General features: G+C 37.9%; 1 protein-coding gene across 2 annotated transcripts in view; it reads right to left on the reverse strand.

Moving 5' to 3' along the window:
- CPQ (carboxypeptidase Q) overlaps positions 1–22,391 on the reverse strand; it is a 147,174-nt gene that overhangs the window by 92,560 nt on the left and 32,223 nt on the right. For both annotated transcript variants that reach the window (XM_064706455.1, XM_064706454.1), the window contains exon 4: positions 1,160–1,367. In XM_064706455.1, the coding sequence (XP_064562525.1) occupies positions 1,160–1,367 (208 nt within the window). The remainder of the gene's footprint in view (positions 1–1,159; positions 1,368–22,391) is intronic.

Raw genomic sequence — 22,391 nt, forward strand, 5'->3', positions numbered from 1 at the left:
CACTAGTTTTATTTTTCTGTTTCTTGGTTACATTTTCAAAGTGTGTCCATTACCACTCCCATTATCATCAGCAGGGGGCTTGTAAATAAGCCTTTATCCAATGCTTAAGAAAAAACATTTTCAGTAGACATAGTGGAGAGATCCCAATCCACTTCAATACTTAAAGAAACAGAGCAGGAAAGCAAAGAGAAAATCAAGTCCAGGCAAGCACCTTATCTTTGAAGTCTACATTTGAACAATTCATAACCTGAATTGAAATGCCAAATTTTGAAATATACCAAACATAATTCAGGAAAGATAGCCAATTAACTGGTTAGAAATATTGTTTAAAATGCAGATGACATAAAATTAAATTAAATGAACCTTAATTAGAAAGTTGGAACATTTAACTTGGTAAATATGTGTTTCATGAAGCTGGACAAACAGGTGATCTTATGTAAACCAATCAACCATCAGGGTAGTTACTCTTTCCCTGCCCAGTGACCAAGCAGCTGAAATTGAGCACTCATGCTAACATTGAGAATCTCTGACACCACAAGGCAGAGCTACCGAACTGTCATCTCAGAAAAGATAAAATCTCTTAAATATATAAAACCTCTTGCCTGGTTTAAAGGTCCGTGATAGTCACTCTTCTTCTCCATTGAAGACATAACAGTACAGTGTTTACCAAAGCATGTGGCTCAGTACTCTAGCAGCAATTTCTAGTGCTGCTGTAATTGAGGTTTCATCAACATTTTCACAATAAAACATACTGCCAGAAAAGTAATTCCCTGTTGTAAGCTGACACAGAAGACGTACCAGGCACAAATCCTTCAGCACCAAGAGTTTGGTTTGTATGATTTTTAGCTAAGAAGTTGAAAGAAAAGAGAAAGGAAGAAGAAAAGTCTTACAAATGGAAGACAACAATGTAGAATTATGAAATGTTCAAACAGAATTTGTGGTGCAGATGGTTTATTCCAACCATATATACCTGCTAAACATAGCCAGGAAACCGGTTACTGGTAAAAGACTGAAAAGCTAAAATGTCTAAAATATAGAAGAGAATGTGAATAAAAATTACTTGTTTTAGGGATTTCTCCAAAAGGGCCAGTTTGGTTTTTGATTGTTTCTTCCACATTTTTAAAGAAAAAATGAGGGGGTTTTGTATATTTTCACCCACCTGCTCTGGGTACTTGCTTCCAACTATCTCTGCCACAGTGTTAAAGGACAGAGAGTCTGGATAAGTCTTAGCTCCCATCCTCAGGTGCACAACAATCCTAGTGCCACGGAGAGACATTCGCGACATCATTTCAGCATCTTCCACAGTGATGCAAGCAGTGGGAATTTGGGGTACATCAGGCTGGTAACTCTGCTCCCCAGTATGTGGACTGTTAAAAAAACCAACAAAACATAATGTTAACAACTTTGCTCTGTAATTTTTTTAGCATTACTGTAGAATTATTAAAAAGAATGACCATCATGACCATCCCTGCCATACTCTCAAAAGAGATATAGCTACAATTCTTAACAAAACTTTTGACAAAATACATCAAATGTTTTAACAATAATCAGAATATCTGACTGTTACTATTAAATATATCTAGAATTCTATTCATTGTCAGCTCTGTTTAGGTCATTGCCACACTTTGATATCACACTCCATTCACTGCTTTACCAGAAAGAAAAGCAATGAAAAGTCTAAATGAACAGGTTACCATAGGTGCATTTTTTTTTTTTACTGTGGCAAGTAATGAAATTAAAATTCACTATTAAATTTTAATGCTATTTTCCACATAACAGAATTGCAGAACAGATGAGGTTGGCAGGAACCTCTGAAGATCATCTGGACCAACCTCCCCACTCGAGCGGGCCACCCAAAACCAGCTGCCCAGAACCACACATAATGCATGGAAATCTTCACCTGTGAGCCTTCTCACAGCAGCAGATACACTTTTTTATACACTTAAACAAACAATAAAAAATTTAAATTGGGTTGTTTTTAAGTCTTCTAAACTGGAAAAAAAACCCCTATTTAATTCCTGGAGGAGATATATTAAGGAGGAAAGGAGAAACCTACTTTGTAAGGTTATAGATTAAGTAAAATGGGAGAGATTATTCAATTATATTTATTGAGAAGAATAATCCCTTCTCAACAATAACAAGTCATATTGTAATCAATAACATAATCTGCAGAGTAGATATGTATAAACATTTATTTCACAAGGAAATACTAAAAATGAGTTAAACCGAGGTTTTACAGGAGCTTCCTCAGAGTATAGACAGATCAGTATATTAAGTGACAACAGTTGAGGAAATTATTGCTCCTGGTTGTTTACAGCCGAACCTCAATCAAAGGCCAGTGTCTCTTCCCATCAGCTTTGCAGGTCAGGTGACCCACGGCTCACCTTTGAAATTACATTTAACCTGAAACTCTGCATTTCCTGTTCCATGTAATAGTCCCTGAGTGGGATAAACCCATGTAGACTTATAAATTCAGACCTTTTTTTCCTTTTTTTTTCTCTTTGTCAGATAAAAAAAAAATGGCATCCCTCATCCCCACTTTTAAACTGCGATAACTTGCTGCATATGTTTAATATTTCTTTGAGTGTTTGGGGATAAATCCAGCATGTTAACCAAAAGACCTTCCAAGCAATGTAAAATAAACAGACTGCAAAAAAAGAAAAAGAGAGATGATGGTTTCATGTACAAATATTAAAAAACCCCAAACCCTACATTTAACAACTGAGCAGAAACTGTTTGTTTCGGGTAATTTTAAATGAATGTTTCTGCCTGTGTCTTCTGGCGGTTTATGTCTTAGTACTAACATGGGGTATATGCTGAATTGCAGTAATTCAAGTTTTATCACTGATTTCAAGGTCCTTATTATTTCTTAGATAAAGAAAGAAAAGAAACTCCTTAAACTGTATTTGTTTTCCCAATTTAAGCAGCAAGCACATTTATTGCAGATGCTCCATCGTGATGTTCTACCACAATTGTGGATAAGGCTTCTGACAACTCACACAGTTGTCAGTGCTTACACATCTCAAGTAAAGGAACATTTGCAGGTACAAAATTTACGCAGCTAGCCCAAAAAATAAACCTTGAAGTTACCCAGAAGTGCCATTTGTATGCTCAAACTACCACTCTGCCAAGATTACAGAGGTAAAGCCTATTATCCAAATTAAACCATACTGGCATGGGCTGGCAGAGCCAGCAACAGCTCAGATGACACCAGGATCTGACAGGAATGGACGACTGCCCAAATTATTTCTACAAAAAGGGAAATGGACCCTAAGCATGACTGGTACAAAGTCACAAAGCAATACCACAGTACTGTAGATTCCTAATGCTGCACGATGAACTCACATAGAAAACATTTGTGGCAGACACTAAGCATCCTGGGATGCACCTGATTAAAGTTTACATGCATGCAAAACATGCCATGTTTTAAGTATATCATCTACATAATAAATTGCCTAATAAAATGCCAAAGAGTACATCAAAAAACATGTAAACAGAGCAAATTAAGTACCTTTTATGTAGAGATAACCAAGAACTGGAAAGGCTACTGACCATATGGCAAGACCTGAGCAAGAACTAACAAAATAGAAATTACTAGCAGACTCTGTGTAACAGATGGAGAGAAGCATTTCCCAGTTTGGCTCAAAACTGGGCAAACAGGACATAGTTTGGGGAAATCAGGAGAAAGAAATTTTTTTGGTGGGGGCAGGGGAAGCAGAGGGGATGACAAGAAAGGGATTTTTTTCATTTATTCTGAACAAACATTATTTTGGGACTATTTTGTCAAAAGAAGAAGGATCTAATAAAAAAAAAATTAAACTCTCTTGCATTTACCATTCCTTGCACCTTGAAAAGGAAATTAAAGGAAAGCATCACATAACAGCACCTATAGAGATCACAAAGAACCCTGACTGCACCAGCCTTCAACTTAAAAACATTGGTACCTACAGGCAAGCAAGGTGCACCTCTGGAATTTCCCACTAACACCTGGGAGTGATGTTAGCATCTGCTTCAAACACACATTCTCTGAAAAATGCTGTTATCCAAGAAACCCTAAATAATTTCGGCAAAACTTTAAGGGTAGTTAGGTTATGTAATATATGATACCCCTGTTCAATACCATAACTTGGTGTTCAGAAGAGATGGTAAGTTTTCCCATTATTTTTATTTACTTAACAAAAGTATCTGTTTTGATTTTAGATCTACTGACTCACCTCACATCCATATTTAAACTATTAATTGAAAGCATATTAATGTTACAACAAACTCACAGTCATTTGGTCCTGACATTCTTGTTCAACAGCTGACAAAATTCAGATAAATAAAGTAGTTGAGTTTTGCTTTTGATAAAGCCCTAGATTTCACATCTTGGAAAGTATTTAAGAGAATTGTCATGGTACGAATAAAAGCAGAGAAAAGGCTCAAAAAAACCCCCCACATTTTCTCTGTGGTACACGTCAAATGGCTAGTAAGAAACAAATGTGGCTTGTATCTTACACAAAATTGTAAAGAGAGAATAAAAAATTCAAAAAAACAACTAGTTAGTTTCTCTTCTGAGTAAAACAATCAAATGTGGAGAAACTAAAAAATGTGGATTAAAAGATGAGCTGCTGGTGTTAGGTCACTTCTAACTCTTCTTACTGTGGTAGCTGACCTAGCATGCTCCATTACTTTGTTCCTGCACTTCCAACCCTTATCTCTAAGATAAGCTAAAATGCCCAGGGAAAAGTAAACTGTGTAACTGCTTCAAGCTAAACTGGATGCTCTGACAGAAAACAGATCTCAAGTTGAAGCCTTGGAAAATGATGAGAATCTCCGAAGGAGAGAAGTAAGCATGACATTACAAGAACTCTAACATGGCTAAAAGGAAAAAAAACACCAACCAATCAAAACTTGATTATACAAAAGCTTAGAAAGATTTATTTCAGCCATAATGTGTATGCACATACCCTCAGTGCACTATTCTTCACATCAACCTAGAAAAGCAATGTAGAGTTGGGAAATGAAAAATCCATGTTGTCTAAGAATTGCCAGTGTTGTCTAAGTTTGCTCATTCAGACAAACACATTAGAATTAATTACATATGTGACCACCTATTTTCTACAGAACCCATGTAAAATTCTCTGTATGAACCATATGTAAACTAAAAATTCTTATCAGATCAGCCAGTTTGTTAATATTGACTTGAATAATAACATACATTCCTGAGTAGAGCTGTGACTACTTTAATCACTAACTATACCCACAGCAAGATCACAGCCTTAACTCAGTAACAGGCTCACATCTTCCACACACTTTGCTGTTGTTTTTTCACTTGTATATTCTACATAGCACAGAAAATTCCCTCATCACATACAAAGCATTTCACTTTAAAGGGGGTGATGTAACATACTGCAGCAAAACAAGAGGAAAACTACTCAATTTGCTCTCACAGTTAGCTATGGAGAGTAGCTATTCATGAGTGCCTCACTCCTGCAACTTCCTCTGCATCACAAGCAGCATGGCACAGCCTGAACTCCACACAAGTAAATCCCCTTTTCCAGCACCACAAACTCCTTAAAAAAGAAAAGTTGCCCTTGTGTGCACTCCAACTGTGTATGTTCTTCCAAGATTCTCACCAATCTCTGGATAGAGAGGCCAACTGTAGCTGCAATTATTAAAAACGTCAAAAGTATTGTTAATATTCTCAGAAGAATTAGGTCTATAAAAATAAAATCAAGACTATTCTCCATTTACAACCACTTGGCAAAACATAAAAGGAATAAATTCAGCCTAATTTTGTGTTTCTGTCATCATTTGTCCCAAGACTCATTTGCTTTGTTGGCTTCTTAGATTGTCTTGGTGGGATTTGATTTGTTGGTTCACAGTATGTTGAAAAGATATCAAGATTGTCAAATTCAAAACCAAACAGGAATATGCACAGAAAATCTTAAGAAACTGCAGAGTAAAAATACTATACAAGTATAGATTTAAATGGTATACATAAATAATGCAGTGTAATGGAGCCTTACCAAGGAAAGTTCCCTTTGAAGAAGAACACAGCATTATTCTGTTACCACATGGACTCCAATTAAATTAACATTTAGAAAACTGCACTTAGTGACTGCCGGGCACTCAATAAAATTAGGCTTTACCAAACAAGCATAATAGCTTTGCCACTATTACATATGTCCTAGGTTACAGAATATAACTTACACATACATGTTTGTATTTCACTATAATATTCAGTAACACCAATATTCAAAGCACCAAGAGAATTCTCCAATAAGTACAGAATCTTTTAAAAATAGCAAGGATTAAATATGGTTTGCCAAACAAGAAGCAGGAAGCAACTCTGAATAGTAAAATGATCAAATGAAGTTTGATGCATTCTACCCTGGGACTATCCAACTGCTGGGAATGTACAACAGCTTTCCAAGAATCTGTAGAAAATGAAAGTTTGCATCAGCTGCTCTTCAACTGAAAAAGAAACTTGCTGGATCTTACAGACATGAAGATGACTCTCCAGCAGCTGAAATCTTGAGGGAACTATTTAAGTCATACACCTGTTTGGCCTCCTTCTGCTCAGTACAAATCACCAAGCTCTGTCCTTCTGCGTTTACATCCCTGTGAGAAAGCAGCTGCCTGCTGTGTGCTACAATAGGTACATTAGGAACAGGCTCCTGGAGTGAACACCACTGGCAACCCAAACTGCCAGCAGCTGTAAGGATTCTGGCTTCATAGGCTTTGTTTGTGACTTTTTTTTGTTGAATTCCTAGCTTAACATTAAGAGAACAAGAACAAGAGAACTTGAGAACAAGTCTTATTTATTTAATGATCTCCTCAACCACCAAGGACCAATGTGCACAGAGAACAATTTCACAAAAACCTCACTGAGAACAGATGTCATATTTTACACCTACAGGAAGGATATAAATAAATCCAAACAAACAAACAAAAAAGAAATCAAAACTCAAAACAACAACCCCCCCCTCATTTTCTTAATTTGGAAAGTAGCAAATCAGACAAAGAAGCATCACAAGGCTAGCAATACAAAAGCAAACTAAGAGCAAAAATACTGACCTGCTTTCCATACCGTCTCCATTTAATGATGTTTTTCATTATTATAATTACCTCTTATATCAAAATTATCAAGCACAAATAGGTGTGAAGAGGCATGAGAGCTTTCAGGGTACCTTCCACTCCTTCCAAGTCTCTGATTCATCAGAGATAGGGAGCAGCAGAGAGGGTCAACACAGGCATATCCATACACACCAGAAACACGAGTCAGCCCTGGCGCTGAACTGAACACATCCTGGGGCAGCACAGGGAGCTCCCTCCTCCTTTCAAAGGATGGGCATGGGAAAGGGTAACATGCAGCCAACACTCACCTGAAGGAAAGGGGTAGGGATAGAGGATATTTGTCTTACCACCATAAAACTTCTCCCTTTTAATCAGATGACCCCTGAGGTAAACAGAGGGGAGCAAGGTCTGAAAGGAGACAGAAGAAAGTCTCAGATTCACAGAACAGGATATGGATGGTGCTTTTCTTCTTTCCTTCCTTCTCTGAGCAGCCCACCATTCAGAGCAGTATGGACACTTTGGACACTGTCCTCCATAAAAACCAAAGCAATCTTAAACTCATATGCATTTAGGAACATCTCCCTTCAACAAGCTGTGGCAATGCAAACAAAGCCTCATGGAGATACACTTTTAAAGTGTAAAAAATAAGACGAGTATCAACAGGAATACAAAGATAGTCAAGGAAAAAAACCATAAGACAGAAATGGCAGTGGCAGAGGGTAAATGTTTCTCAAGGCAGCAGGAGACAAAACATCTTAGTACAAAAGGCAACTATGTGGATGGACTAAAGAGAAGAACTTTTAAAAATAAAAAATCAACAGTAGAATAACATAGTTATTATTATCTCAGATAGCATGGAATTAAATCCCAAAAGTAAAATAGAAGAAAATAGTTATCTTTTCTGTTTGTGAGTAAAAGCTTTTCACTGAAACACTTCCATTAACCTCAACAGAAGGGGGTGGGACAACAGGAGAGAAGACTTTAAAACCTAACTGGATATGAAAAGGAAGTGAAGGGACAGGCTGGATTCAGTTTTAGGGAATGAGCAAAAAAAAGCCACTGCAAGACACTTGTCCTGGTGAGCCACAATATTTTCTCAGGAAAACTGAAACTCTGAAAAATCTTCACTACATAAATGCTTTTTTCACTCCCACACTTCTAATTACTAGAATACTAAACACCTTTTTGATGTTCTGTTAAACAATCCAATGCTTTTACCACTCAAATAAAAAAAAAAACAGAATAAAAATATGTTTTAATAATAAAAAATAGTAAAACTAACACAGAGGTGGTACCACTTATTTTTTCTCTCAACTGAGAAATCTTAGTAGCGTCACTTGAAAGGAATTGCTTTAACTACACCTGTTCATTACATTTGCCTGTTATCTAGTTCACACATTATACAGCTCCACTTATGCAATGTAAAATGCACTATAAATGCCTAAGGGATAAGAAAACGTTACCTAATAGTGTATTACACTATTACATTTAGGAGAACTCGTTCTCCAATAAATGGTATATTTTTATTTCCAAAATTCAGGTAAGTCTTGCCTGTCACTTCAAACTTACAGACACCCTGAATTTTTTTATCTTTGAACCTGAACACTGTAAGCAGAAAAGTTCTTTTTAGGAACAGAGTGTATTTTAAAAGTTCATTAGAGTATTTTAATTCCAGTGAACTACAAGTAAATATTGAGCAGCCCCACAAAATGTCATGCCAAGTGTGAGTGTTCTTTCTCCAGCTGTATTTTTTGATGATGGTGGCACATTCTTCCAAAAGCTTCATAATCTACATCAGATGATATAAAGTTGTCCCAATAGGTATGTGTTTCCTCTTAACAGCTCCTTTCCTGGCAATTAGCTGTGTCTGGGAAATGAGGAGTGTCAGGCTTAAAAAAAAAAAAAAATCCAGTACAAACCATGGTTGAGAGAATGAATAAGTTTTGGAGATCTCAGCATGCTGCAGGTTTCTTTGGGAACATGCAGGAAGAACACCTGGCACACACCAGTTTTCATAAGGAAATTAATGTAGGGGTTTTCTGAGAAAGTAGCTCAGACTGAGAATTGAAGTAATTTTTCTTCTTCAGAAGGAAAAGAGAAATTGCTGACAAAATGCAACACTTTCTCACTGTTTTTTTTTTTGCTATGAAGCTTGTTGTGCTCTGCAACATACACTATATAGTCATTTTGTTTTGCACAATGTTTAATAGTTTTTCCTTTTCCCATTTAATCCTAGAGTAACAGCAATTCCTTCATTATCTTCTGAATGGGAAAGAATTCCACTTTTGCAATTTATGGGTTTCTTTAATATCTAATAAAGAGTGCCTATGAGAGTCTGTGCTGGAAGAGAGACTATCTGGAACAATATAATTTTCTCTCATTTTCATTAGTTGAGCAACATTTCCATGTTGCTCAGGAAAATGTTGTTAAAAAGGTAGCAGGCTGGAGGCTGATACAATAATGATCATCACTTTTACAGCCTGTACATAAATTAAAATACACAAATGATTTTGGACCAGAACCAAGAGATACAGGTTCACGGCCAGTCAGATCAGATGAACTGTTAAGGTGACACAGGTTTAGGGACATGATGAGATTCCAGACTACCTGAAAAGTGACAGCTGTGAGAATGCCAGAGCTCTCCAAGTCCACTGTGGTAGCTCCAGGAGAAGAAGATTGGCACAGAGGACCACAGGCTTCCCCACTTCCTCCTCACCCATGTGTCCGGGGTCTCTCTCGTGCTCAGGCAGCCTCCCTGAGGAGAGGCAAGCAGCAAGGCACCTGCACCCGGCCCGTGTGCACCCCACAGCCTTAGGGCTCAGTACAGGAAAACATTGAAAATCACTTAGTGCAACACTGAAAGGACAGTAACAGAATAAAAAGTGGGAATTTTCTTCCCAGTGTTCAGGTATTAAGTAGTTATTATTCCCCCACCCCACAAGGCGCACTGTGCAAGACAATTAGCTTCCTGATTGTCAATGATTGTGAACTCTGAGACCATGTATGTCTTAGTGTATTTATATTCATGAATAATATAAATAGGAAATCTTGAAAAAAAAACTATACCTACATAGAAAGAAGGGCATAATATAATTTTTAGAAGCAGAACTGTGTTTTACAAGCTAATATACACTGGCTGAATTACCTTGCAGCTGTCAAGCTAAAATTTCTTCCTCTAAAATACTCCATACTGCACTTCTGTGTAAGTGTAGTGGAGTTAAATTATTCACTGGAAATTGTACTTGTTTCAAATCTAACTTTAGACAGATCTAACTTTATAGACATAAACAGGTACTGAATTCTACAGAGCAAATCCAAATATTTTAATTCATAACTATTTATCAAATAGTTTAAAACAATTGTTCTGTAAGTGCAGCCCAAAGATCACCTGCAGTTTGCAAAGCCTTTGTACACCCAGCTCTCAAAGTGAGCTTTTAATAATTTCATGAAGATAAGTTTCACTGGCCTGCAGGTGAATCTTGTGATGTAGCCCATACTATTAATAGTAACCAATATTAATATTGGTTAATACCAAAATTAACAAAACTCCTGTTTTAAGGGGACGGCGCTTGATCCCTGATCTAACCACAGAACTCTTCACCTGCAATGAACACTTGATGGCTGATGTGACCCAGGATACATTGCAAATCACAGGGTAGCACCTTTTGCTGCAAAAATGCTGCTAAAGCAACTTCTCCTTGGAAGGTCCTGATTTGTCAAACATTTGGGGGAAATAAACCTGTCTAGGACCATCCTTATGAAACCATGACAGTTGGACTGTCCAGCTCACAAGTTCTGCACCCTGCTAACTTTTGTAATAGCCTGAAAAATTCATGTGGAGGTGGAAATAACAGTGCATTTGTGGCTAAAATTTCTGCTCCGAACATATTTGGACTAAAACTAAACAAAACTAAAAGCTTCAGATACCTTTTGTGGGAGATCCTAGGAGACTGAATGGAATTCTCCTTTTCTTTCTCAGGAAACTTCCACGGACAAACATCACCTACAAGTCTAATGCTTTCCAATGGTGTTCTCCAATTCCTTGTCATTTTATTGCAATTGCCTGGATTCTGGCATCCTTTCACTAATTGTTAAGCCAGTCCATTAAGTAAAATCAAAATAGTGAAGGAATAAAAAATACCACTCTATATGGGAAGAGTTAAAGGAATCCATCACTGATTGTCACTCAGAAGTACAAAGATTTGCTTGACTGAAACCTAATTTTAGACACTGAAAAACAGTTACATTTTTAAAAACATCAGCTGCAGCTGCACTTGTTATTCCAAGTAGCTCTGCTAAAGTTTTCTCATGGGTCTGTCTATTCACGTTGCATTTCTGGCAAGACTGAAATGGTAGCATTCTCTCAGACACTGCAGCACACCATTTCTGTTCTCCTAGAGTGTCAGCATTATAGACTAAGTAGAAGAAGAGGGGGAGGGGGAAATCCCCATGGTTTTGTGGAGTTGCAGCCTTGGATGGTCCCTCAGATGAACTCGACTGCCCAGGACTCCAGCTGCACGTGGATAGTGCTGGGTCCCTTCTCCAGAGCTTTGAGCTTGAGCACAAACGTACAGGCCTCTAATGCCCCTTATGGAGATACAGAGCATGCACTCAAGTTGCCTGGTCCCTTCACATAATTTCTGGCATTCCAGTGTCCCCCCAACAGCAACTGCAACCTTCTCAAAACCCCAGACTGGGAGCCCTGAAAGTTTTTCTTTCTTTCTATAGAGACTGCACATAGAGATACTTGGAGCGAGACACAAACTGTCCTCAAAGAAGGACCACAAACTGCTTCCTGAAGAGTTGCAGGCAATACAGAGATTACAGAACAACTAAAACCTCCTTACATCTCTCCTGGGAATTCACTATTTCCAAAACTCAGATTTTTGGCAAAATCACATTTGAATCCCAGAACCTGATTTCTAAAGTTCATGTCGTTCTTGATGATATAAAAATGTTACTAAGAAAAAGCCTTTTACTTTTTTGAAATTTCAACTCTTTTGTGCTATTTTCAGTGGGTTTAATTCTCTCACAGTGAGTTAATACTGAATTGAATTCAAATCCTTTGAATTACTGTCAACAAATGATTTTTAAATGTTCAGATTTGAAAATATGATTTCCCTACATAATGAACTGTATTCTCTGTTATTCACCTCCTGCCAGAGCCTTCCCACAGATCTGAATCTCAATCTAGCAGAATTCAACAGTCAACCTAATAAAAACCCCCATGGTTATATAATGGATTATTTATCAGCAGCAGTCACCCACTGTTACGTGGTAATACAACAGTTACTTGGTTTTGGCACATGCAAATTGTTGCAGAATCTACTACTAACTACTTAAACACAGTTTAGAAGAGCTGACTTTTAATGTTGTCCTCTTTACAGTAAACAATGTGCAAATGCTATCCTAAATTAATATTCAAGAAATATTAATATTGCTTATAAACAGAGAAAGAGAGATAATACTGAGACCTGCTCAAGACACCACGGGGGCACAAGGCAGAGTGATAAATGGAACTTCAGAACCCCTGGGTTTAATTGATTCACTTGATTACTCTCCCTTGTCTGACAAAAGTATCCTTTTGTTCTTCAATGCACAAATGTCTAGAATCAATCTGGATTTTTCAGAGCTAAACAGTACATAGTTTCAATATTTCTTGTTGAGGTGTTTTTGTGTGCTTCACAGTCACAAGCAAATTCATGTGAAGAAATCCAAATAGAAATATGTCAGAAATTATGTGGTTCCTTTCTTTTCTTTATTCTTAGAAGAAAAGTTCTTATTTTACATTCACAATGGATTAAAAAGGCACGAAGTGCAGTCAAAGCTTAATCCTGCTTAATAATAATAATAATAATAATAATAATAATAATAATAATAATAATGAACAGAAGCAGATAAAAGACAGCCCCTCTCTGTTTCACAGGGTATTTGCAGTATTCACATTAGACAGCCAAGGCAGAAGTACTATGGATAGTGACCAGGAAAGAAAGGCAAGGTGAAACAGTTAAGTAGAAGTCACAGATTACTCATCTAACCAGCTAAAGAAAACAATCTATAAATACCAAACAAAAGTCAGATTTTAAAAGCAAAGCTGGAAGATAATAAAGTTACAGCTTTAGGTTTGTTCCATCATCCTAAATATAGAAACAAAAAGAAAGAAAGCATAAAATGCCTGAAGGAGTGGACAACAGGCAAGTAATCAAAGCTGGCATCACTGGCAGAGCAGAGACAGGAGCTGGCACCTCTCATTTAATAAACCAGATGGAGAAGGATTTTCACCATTTAGCTGTACCCTGGAGGCAATACAAAAGCATTAGTATTTGATGCAACAAGATGGACACAACAAGAGAAACGTGGGTGACTGATTGGATTTGAGGAGGAAAACAAACCAGGAGAAAAGGATTAAAGTAATTGAAATGGTTACACTTCTGAGGCACAAGACATTGCTTCTACAGGGAAGAACCCACTATTACTGTTGGGCATCAACACCAGCCTACATCTAGGAAACAATTCTAAAGGACAGATGTGGAACAATTGGCTCTGACCTCCTAAAAACATAAGTCAAAATTTGTGTGCCATAAACAAGGGTTTTCATCACACAAATAGGTCTAGCTAATCATACTTAAATGTCTGACATACACAGTAGTAAAGATAGCAGCAGGGTGAGACCATCCTATAAGAAGACAGTATCTAATAAAAGAACATAGAAATACCCTACCACATGGACAAGCCACAAGTAAGACTGTGGGAAATGGAAGAAACAGCAGAAAGAAAAGGCCACCTTCCCTCTGGAAAACAGTGTAAGCATTCATGTAAAGAGAAATCACGGTATGTTGGAATAAACCATACACATTTGATCACATGTTTAAGCAAATAAAGCAAAACAAATGAGGAATTAGCTTTTCCAAATCCTCTGTATGCCTGGGGTGTTGACCAGAGAGATTAACTGTGTTAACAGTTGACTAGCAATCAAATATATTTTAAAATCGGCACCTGTATTTGATTACTTGTTTGTTTTACATAAGTAAAAAGCTATATATCAAAATGAAATTTTATGTTGTATACATGCATATAAATACAGCCAAAGTCCCTGCAAAAAACCTCTGCTCACTTTTGGAAATCAGCAGTAAACCTCAAAAAGAGCAGAGGAGTACTTCAGGAGCTTTAGAGCAGATACAACATGTTTCCTAAATAAAACTTCAATATATATAATCTGAAATGGTTTTGCAATATGTAGATATATTTTAGTAACATAATTAAACTAAGAATAATGCCAAACAGATTCAGAAAATGTATCTTGAGTAATATAGGAAGTAGAAACAATACTCAGTGGGAAATAGAAACTGTAAACCCATGAAAATAATGGAAAACGACATGAAAAAATAAAATAGGATAGGCAAGTGAATCTATATAATAGACCTCTATACAAGCTGTTTCAGCATTGTCTGGACTAAAATTTAAAAAGTGAGGTGCTGTGTACCTTGGAAGTAATCCTAGAATACATGAGGAAACAGAGGCTTTACTCTTTCTTTTCCGTTTTTTTTTTTTTTTTTTTTAATGAAAAAAAGAGAATATTAGGCCAGGACACCCCAAACACCCAAATTCTGTAACATTCTGGCACAAACATTCTGGGACTATTTAATCTTTTCCAGTCATCCAGGCCAGGGCCAAACGCTCATGTGCTCTGGATACGAACACCCCAGATAAAGTCCACAGTTACTGCACTTTTGCAGAAGAAACACGGAGAATTACAGGGAAACAAAATAACAGTCCACATACTTCTCAGATCTTATCAGCAGCTGAAAAGAAATACACAGATTAAGGAACACATTCACTGGCACTGTATTAGCTGGATACCTCTCTGTGATCATTATCTGCCTTTCTGTTGTCAGGTTTTCCCTCAATCCGCCATAAATATGGTCACCACAGACTAGTGAGACACTTGTTGGTGTAATCAAGAAAACCGAATATTGTGAGGACTTTAAAACAAACCTGAAGTTGACAGGTCAAGACATTATAATCATGTCAGAGGGTTCTGAACTTACTAACAGGTTTTCATAGGTACCACAACTCATACAGACTCAGAAGAGGCTGGCAGCACTGAAGAAAGATGGAGCTGATTAGGGAGAAACAGGAAATCATGGAAAATTGCTGAAAATCCTGGTGCTCAACCCACAACAAGCACAGCTGTAACTCCTTATAGCCCAGTACCTGAAAGCCAAAACTTGGAAGTTTTATACACTGAACACCTTTATATACCTGAACCAGTAATGCAAAGGTGGAATAAAACTTTATAACTTCAGAATACTACCAAACCTAATCAGTGGGTGCTCACGGTACTCAAACAAGATCAGAGTTAACTGGGATATGGGTGGCCATCCAGCCCCCAATTAATGTATGACTCATTAATGTTAGGAAAGTCTAGAAGACAAGGAAAAAAACCAATGGAATACTACATTGCTAAAGGTTTGCCTTGGAAAGTTATTGGTGAGGCAGCCAGAATTTCAATAGAGCTGTTATCCTCAGAGCATCTTTCTAGAGAAGAGAGTCTATCAAAAGAGATTTTACTAGCCCTTACCTCTACCAAGTTACAGGATACTGCTTGTATGACTAAATGGATTAAACTCTTTACAATTCCTGAACAGGAGGAGTCAAAATTACGAGGAGGCAGAGAAAGCTCTCATCAGTCTCATCACCATTTCAGTGACTTTGTAAGAAAACAAATATGGCAGGGGTATGAAATTACACAGAGATTGCAGATGGCACATCAGGCCCCATCTACTGGAAACACAAAACAACCAAAACCCAGTAATGCAGTTCAAAGCAAAAAAGAGGAAAAAAGTTTGGTAAAAGCCAAAGAGAGATTGGGACTGAATAAACATCTACAGATTTCTCACTATTATGAAGTTACCTGAAATTAGATTCCTAATTGATGTGCAATTAGCAAGAGCCCATTGCATAACACAATAATCTCCTAAAACATAGGCTCTGTTTCTTCTAACGACTTCTTCTAAGTCTCTTTTTGGCAGCTAGGCTTTGCCCAAAAGGGAGCACAAAGGCTGCACTACAGAATGCAGTCTGGCATGTTGGTCTGAAGGGAACATAGGAAGCAAAGTAAAAATTAACAAATTGTCAGTCAACAAAATTTACAGGCATCCTAGAGGGAATGCAGAGCAAATCCCACAGCACACCACAAATTCATATCTCTAAGGGCAGCAAGACAACATGCACAGAGCTATAAAACATAACTAGAATCTTTCCACGAGATTCCCAGACACTTATAAAACATGGGCTGCTCTTATTAGACCCCCTTATTAGATCCCTTGTTACACCCCAAATAAGGGTTTTATCCTTCCTTCCTGCTCCCTTAGTAGAACAGGAGACAATACAGCTATATCCCATTGCCACATGACATTGCTTGCAATAAGCAAAAAGTTTGCTGTAAGTGAAATTGCTTGCAGCAAGTGAAAAGTGATCACAAATAATCAGTGGCACTTCCTGATTTCTTCAGTCATGCTACACTACTGTTGCATCTCTACAATCACCACACTGCTTCCTGCTGCCCTTTGTGCAGGCTTTGTGCATTCCCCAAGCCTGTGCAAAGCTTGGAGAATGGGAAGATGCTCCCTACTCAGCATGCCACTGCTTCCCCTCTATGGACAGCAGAACGGGTTGCAAGAAAGATTCCTCAGATGGCAGCAAAACATTGGGTATACTGCTATTCATAGTGGAAGGAAGGGCAGAACAGGAGGGAAAGGAGCCTTCAGGTCACAGGACACAACAGGAAGATACACTTTCAAAGACAGAACATTCATTTTAAGGGCCAGATGCATTAAAACAAGACCAAAACCAAACAACTAAACCAACCCACCAAACAAAAGCCAGCCAAAAAGCAAAATAAATACTAGTAAAACTACTGTATCATCCCAGAATTCAGAAAACATGGCAGGGCAAGAGGAGGAAGCTGAATCTGTCACTACTGATGTGAATAAGCCCTTACTTTTCTTGCACATGGAGTTTTAGGGGAAGGAAGATGATCTCCTCAGCAAGCAATTCGCATCTCTGGAACCAACGCAGCAGACTAAGAACTGGAAGACGTGATGTGGTAAAAAGTCTCTGTCAAAGCACCTGAGAGCTAAAAAATGCCATTAATGTACACACATGGTCAGCAAGATTGAGAAGGGCATGACCTCCTAACAAGCCATAAGGAATACAATGGAAAACAATTTATATACAAAAAGGTATCTATGTCTATTCATGATAGGAGAAAATAAATGAAATGAGATTACAGAAAGGGGAAATTAAGATAATGGAAATGCAATGGAAGAGAAATGGTTTTCAAATTCACATATATCCCATGAGATGATGTACTAGCCTTGTGCCATATGTAATGACATGGATCATCAATGCAACCTCAGTCATAAATCTTGAGTTGCACCATGCCATTAATGACTTCAGCTTTCATGCAGACAAAGTTTTTGATTAGAGTTACTGGAGCTTCACAAGCTGGTGGTGTGTTCTGGCCACCTGTAGACTGAAGAAAGAAAGAAAAAGTGAAGGAAAACACTTCAGGTAAGCATAAGATGCTGATAATTTAGTCCAAAAAGAAGAGAACTTGACCAAATATGTGTCTGTGTTAAGAATCCCTAGATTGTGTCAAAGTACTACTTGGTCTATTCTGGCCTTGTAATATGTTCCCTGTTGAATTTCTTGCATTTTGGAGAGATCGCTTGGCAGCATCTAAAAAACCATAATAATAGGGCTCTTGGCATTTATCCTGAGGATTCTTGGGAACTTCCTTTTTGAGTTCTCAGAAAAGCACTCAATTTTCCTTCTTTTTTGAGCCCTTAAAGGAGTTATCATTACAAGATACAGTGTTATGACATTATCTAATCTGTGGTTCTTGAAGAACAGAAGGATTTACTGAAAGTTTTAGATTCATAAGAGTACATTCACTGCAGAATAAATACTGGACCAATAGCTAAAGGACACCTTTTTACTTACAAAATGTACAGCTAGACTTATGGATAGCTTATTACAGTCATACAATTTCAGGAGCCTTACAGTTAAACACTTCACTTTCCCTATCTTCTTTCACTGATTATTTAATGAACAGAACAACTGCTGTGAAAAAGCAAGCCTATGTTAGCAGAAAATAATTTTGTCATCATGATTTCTTCAGCAACACTGCCTGTTGTAGCATGGGACTGGTCATTCAGATTACTGCTCAATTTCAAATATACCTTATAAACTGAGTATTTTCACTGTAAAAAAACATCCATTATGAACTGAGAACACCCATCAGTTTGTTTTACACTACAGTAAGGGCATGTATCATTAATCTAAGCACAGTGAAGTTATTAAAGCAGAAAAAAAAGAGTAAGTACCCAGATTTCTACAAAAGGTCAAATATTATAGATACTGCTAAATTACTACAGGAACGACTAGGTCTGAAAGAACCAACTAGAATGGCTGTGGCAATATTTAGGGCAAATGGGTGTTAATGTCTTCGAAATGGGTCTTAATACATCTACAAAAATCAACCCACCAAGTTTGTTACAGAACCCAGACAACTGTAGGGTAATAGGAGAAATGAGTCCACACAAATCTACTGCAGAGCCCAAACAGTTTGAACTTCTGATGGATCCGCAAAATCCAGACATCCTTCCAAACTTTAGGGGAAAATGACAATACATCTTTTGGGGGGAATGTGTGGTAGGCAGTTGTTTGGGAAGGCTGTACCTTCATCAGCATGGAAAGGAAGAGGGCAAGATGTGGTCGGGAGTTTAGGATAAAAGGAGGCTGCATCCTCTAAAACTTCCAGAGAGACCCCATGGGGGAATGGCCTAATTGACTCTCTCCCTTTATTAGAATAAAGTTGCAGGATTCCTCTGTCTCCTTTATGGACACTGGCATTTCACAGCATGGCTTTTCTGCAAAACCTTCAAAAGAATAGGTTTAGACGTTAGGAACAAATCCTTCACTGTGATGGTGCTGAGGCACTGAAAGAGGTTGCCCAGAGAAGTTGTGGATGCCCCATGCCTGGCAGCGTTCAAGGCCAGGCGGGATGTGGCTTTGGGCAGCTTGGTCTAGTGGAGAGTGTACCTTACACCAATTACCTATTAATTACAGTTACCTTCTCCTACATAAAAAAACACCCCCTCCTACATACCAATAAAGAGAAGAGAAATAAAAAACTCAAGAGAATCATTTAACACAAGAGGCACACAGTGCCACGAGACACACTGTGGCACATGGTAACTTTGCAATACCATGTAACCACTGCCACCTCTTCATAGGTCAAGGAAGACATGCTTGCTAATTTTATTTCCTATTCGCTTAGCAATGCTGTTCAAAATGAATGAATCAACTCCTTGAAACTCAACAGCAAATACTTGTCACTGGTGAGTGTCATGAATCCTTGTACAAACACATCAATAAGTTTTCCTGAGTATAATGACACTCATCCCTTCCTGCCCTTATTAAGAACTAGGATGCTTGAGTCCTCAGGTGTCTCATTGTTCCACAGTTATACTACCACATCTCAAAGAAAAATAAACTGTCCCCACGTCGAAGATTCCCTTCACACTTTTTGCCCTGACAAACTGGCAGCCACTTGCCATTTCTGGGACAAGGAACAGCCATCAAGTTACCAGTAAAAGAACAGTGATTTAATTCATGTTGGGATTTCACCAATTCCACTTTGTAAGTAAGCTTTAATAATGAGCCCTAATAAGCCTAGGATGTTAATGGCAGTACCTAGTTTTGACCCATAAATATTACTCATATTGCAAGTTCACCTAGAAATCACACCACAAAGTTGGCTTACATTGCTCCAGCAAATTGAGTAACTAAATAACAATAAGCAATAATAACAATAAGTTGAAAAGGGGTTGAAAAATTTGAAAACCAAGCAAACAATCAAGCAAAGAAATGAAACAAAAACCCCCATCTACCAAACTCGATATAGTTTCGGAAAAATTGTGAAATTACACCTTTCATTTACCTGAAACTGGGATAGTAGAAGTGTGAGAATGATGCTTTCTTCTAAGATGTTTCCAGGATATTTTGGAAAACTCCACAATCCCATTATCATTTATTTTTATTATCAGTGAACATGTAAACACAGGCCAAAAAGTAAAGGCTGTGGTTAACAATGCAGCAGCATACAAATTGCAAGAATGCACGACTTACTTTCACAATATTTAGAAACCTTTTATTATCTTTTTATCTTTCATCTCTCACCCTTCTAACACACTACTCCCTGCAGCAAGGCAGTATTTTCCACCAGTCAATTAAAAAGGCAAGTGACTCGAACAAAGAGTGCCCCAGACACTGACAGATAAGAAGCACCACATCCAGCACACAGTCCATCCAGCACAGCACACTGCTAGGACAGACAAGGAGACACTTCACTGATGATTAGAAGAAAACACAGGAGAATGCACAGAGATAAGAAAATCCATCCTGCCTACAGCAATACCTACTTGTTAAAAATGAGAGAAACAGATCTAGTTATTACTGAGTAACTGAAGGGAGGGACTGGGCCTGAGTACTTTCTGTATTATAGGAAAAAATACATTAACAAGTCCATTCCATATTAAAACAAACAAACAAACAAACAAACCCTAAGTGAAGGTAAATGAAGAGAGTACAGAAAGTGCACTATAACAAAATGCTTCATGGCAGCATCTACATTTGAAATTAGTTTTGGGAATGTCACCTCTGCTCCCAGTATCAATTAAGGATTCAATACTTCTAAATAAATATACATTTGGGATCTACTTCAATTCAATTTTCAAATAGCTGTAATGCCAGTTCCTTCAGCCTCCACCTCTGTTCCTCACCTCTAATCTTTTCATTCCATACTAAACGCACCTCCATAAATACTGCAGCAAACAGAAGATACAGTAACTTTCAATTGAACAGTTCTGCATTGCACCATAACTCAGCCAGGACACAGATCATCATCTGGTTTTCAAAAAAACAACACATTGCAATATTCTTTGATGATACCAGCTAGGGTTATTTCAAAACCATAGTTTTTTGGTAAAACTGTTTCTGAAACGCATTCCACTATCTGTTCATTATTATGAGCTTTATTAGAAAATTCCAAGTATTAGAAAATATATTATAAACATCACATTTGCTGGACACCAAGAAATACATTAGTAATAGGTTGGATAGTATCTGAATTCAAGTTCTTCACATTTCAGAAAGCATTTTTAAAAGGTAACTTTGACTTCTTTAGGGGAACGTGGAGCACTCTCATGGTTCAACTCCATCTGGCAACTAAGTACCATGCAGCTGCTTGCTCATTATTTCCCTGCGTGTAATGGGAAGAAGACTCAGAAAAAGAAATACAAAAACTCATGGGTTGAGGACTGTTGAGAACAGTTAAACAGTTTGGAAATAGTCAGAGTAAAATATTATAATAAAAAATATCATTTTAATGACCAAAAAAACCCCTAACAACATCATATAAGTAAATCCAAGAAGAACAAGTGATGCACAATCCAATTGATCACCACCCTCTGACTGATGCCCAGCCTGCTCCAAAGAAGGGGTTGGCCCCTTCCAGCCAAGCTCCCCTCCTCCCCCACCCAGTTTTCATACTGAACACAACATCCTGTGGTATGGAATATCCCTTTGGTCAGTGTAGGTCAGTTGTCCTGGCTGTGCTCTCTCCCAGCTTCTTGTGCAGCTCCTCATTCACAGAGCATGAGACACTGGAAATCCTTGACTTAGGGTAAGCACTGCTTAGCAACAACCAAAACATCAGTGTGTTATCAATGCTATTCTCATGCTGAATCAAACCAGAGCACTGTATCAGCTGCTAAGAAGAAAATGAACTCTATCCCAGCTGAAACCAAGACAAGCATATAAAAATGCTACCAAGCAGCTACAGGGGCTGCAGAGCTGTTCTCTGCATGTGTTCCAATACACTTAGTTGGCTTTACTGACTTTTCTGACTCTCTGAAGCATTACAAATGGAGAAGCTTGTACACTTCTCATATTGCTGACTTGTGACCACTCATGCTCTCTCTGAAGAAGTGGATTCATGCATGCCTCCAAATGCCCCCACAAGTCACCTCTCAGTCCCAGCCTCAAAAAAGATCCAAAGCTATATCATGCTTTTCACAAATCAGCCCAGACTTCTTTAGAAAGAAAATCTAGGAGCAGAGATCAAAAAGAAGCCATGGTGTTGCCTAAACAGAACACAAGTCCAGATTATGTTGTGGCACATATTCAGGTATTGGAATATGTATCCCAATATAACCAGTTAGATGGTGCCTAGGCCAGTTCTGACCTTCGCTGCTGGGCCA

The sequence above is a fragment of the Zonotrichia leucophrys genome, chromosome 2 (assembly GCF_028769735.1).
Source record: "Zonotrichia leucophrys gambelii isolate GWCS_2022_RI chromosome 2, RI_Zleu_2.0, whole genome shotgun sequence".
NCBI lineage: Eukaryota > Metazoa > Chordata > Aves > Passeriformes > Passerellidae > Zonotrichia > Zonotrichia leucophrys.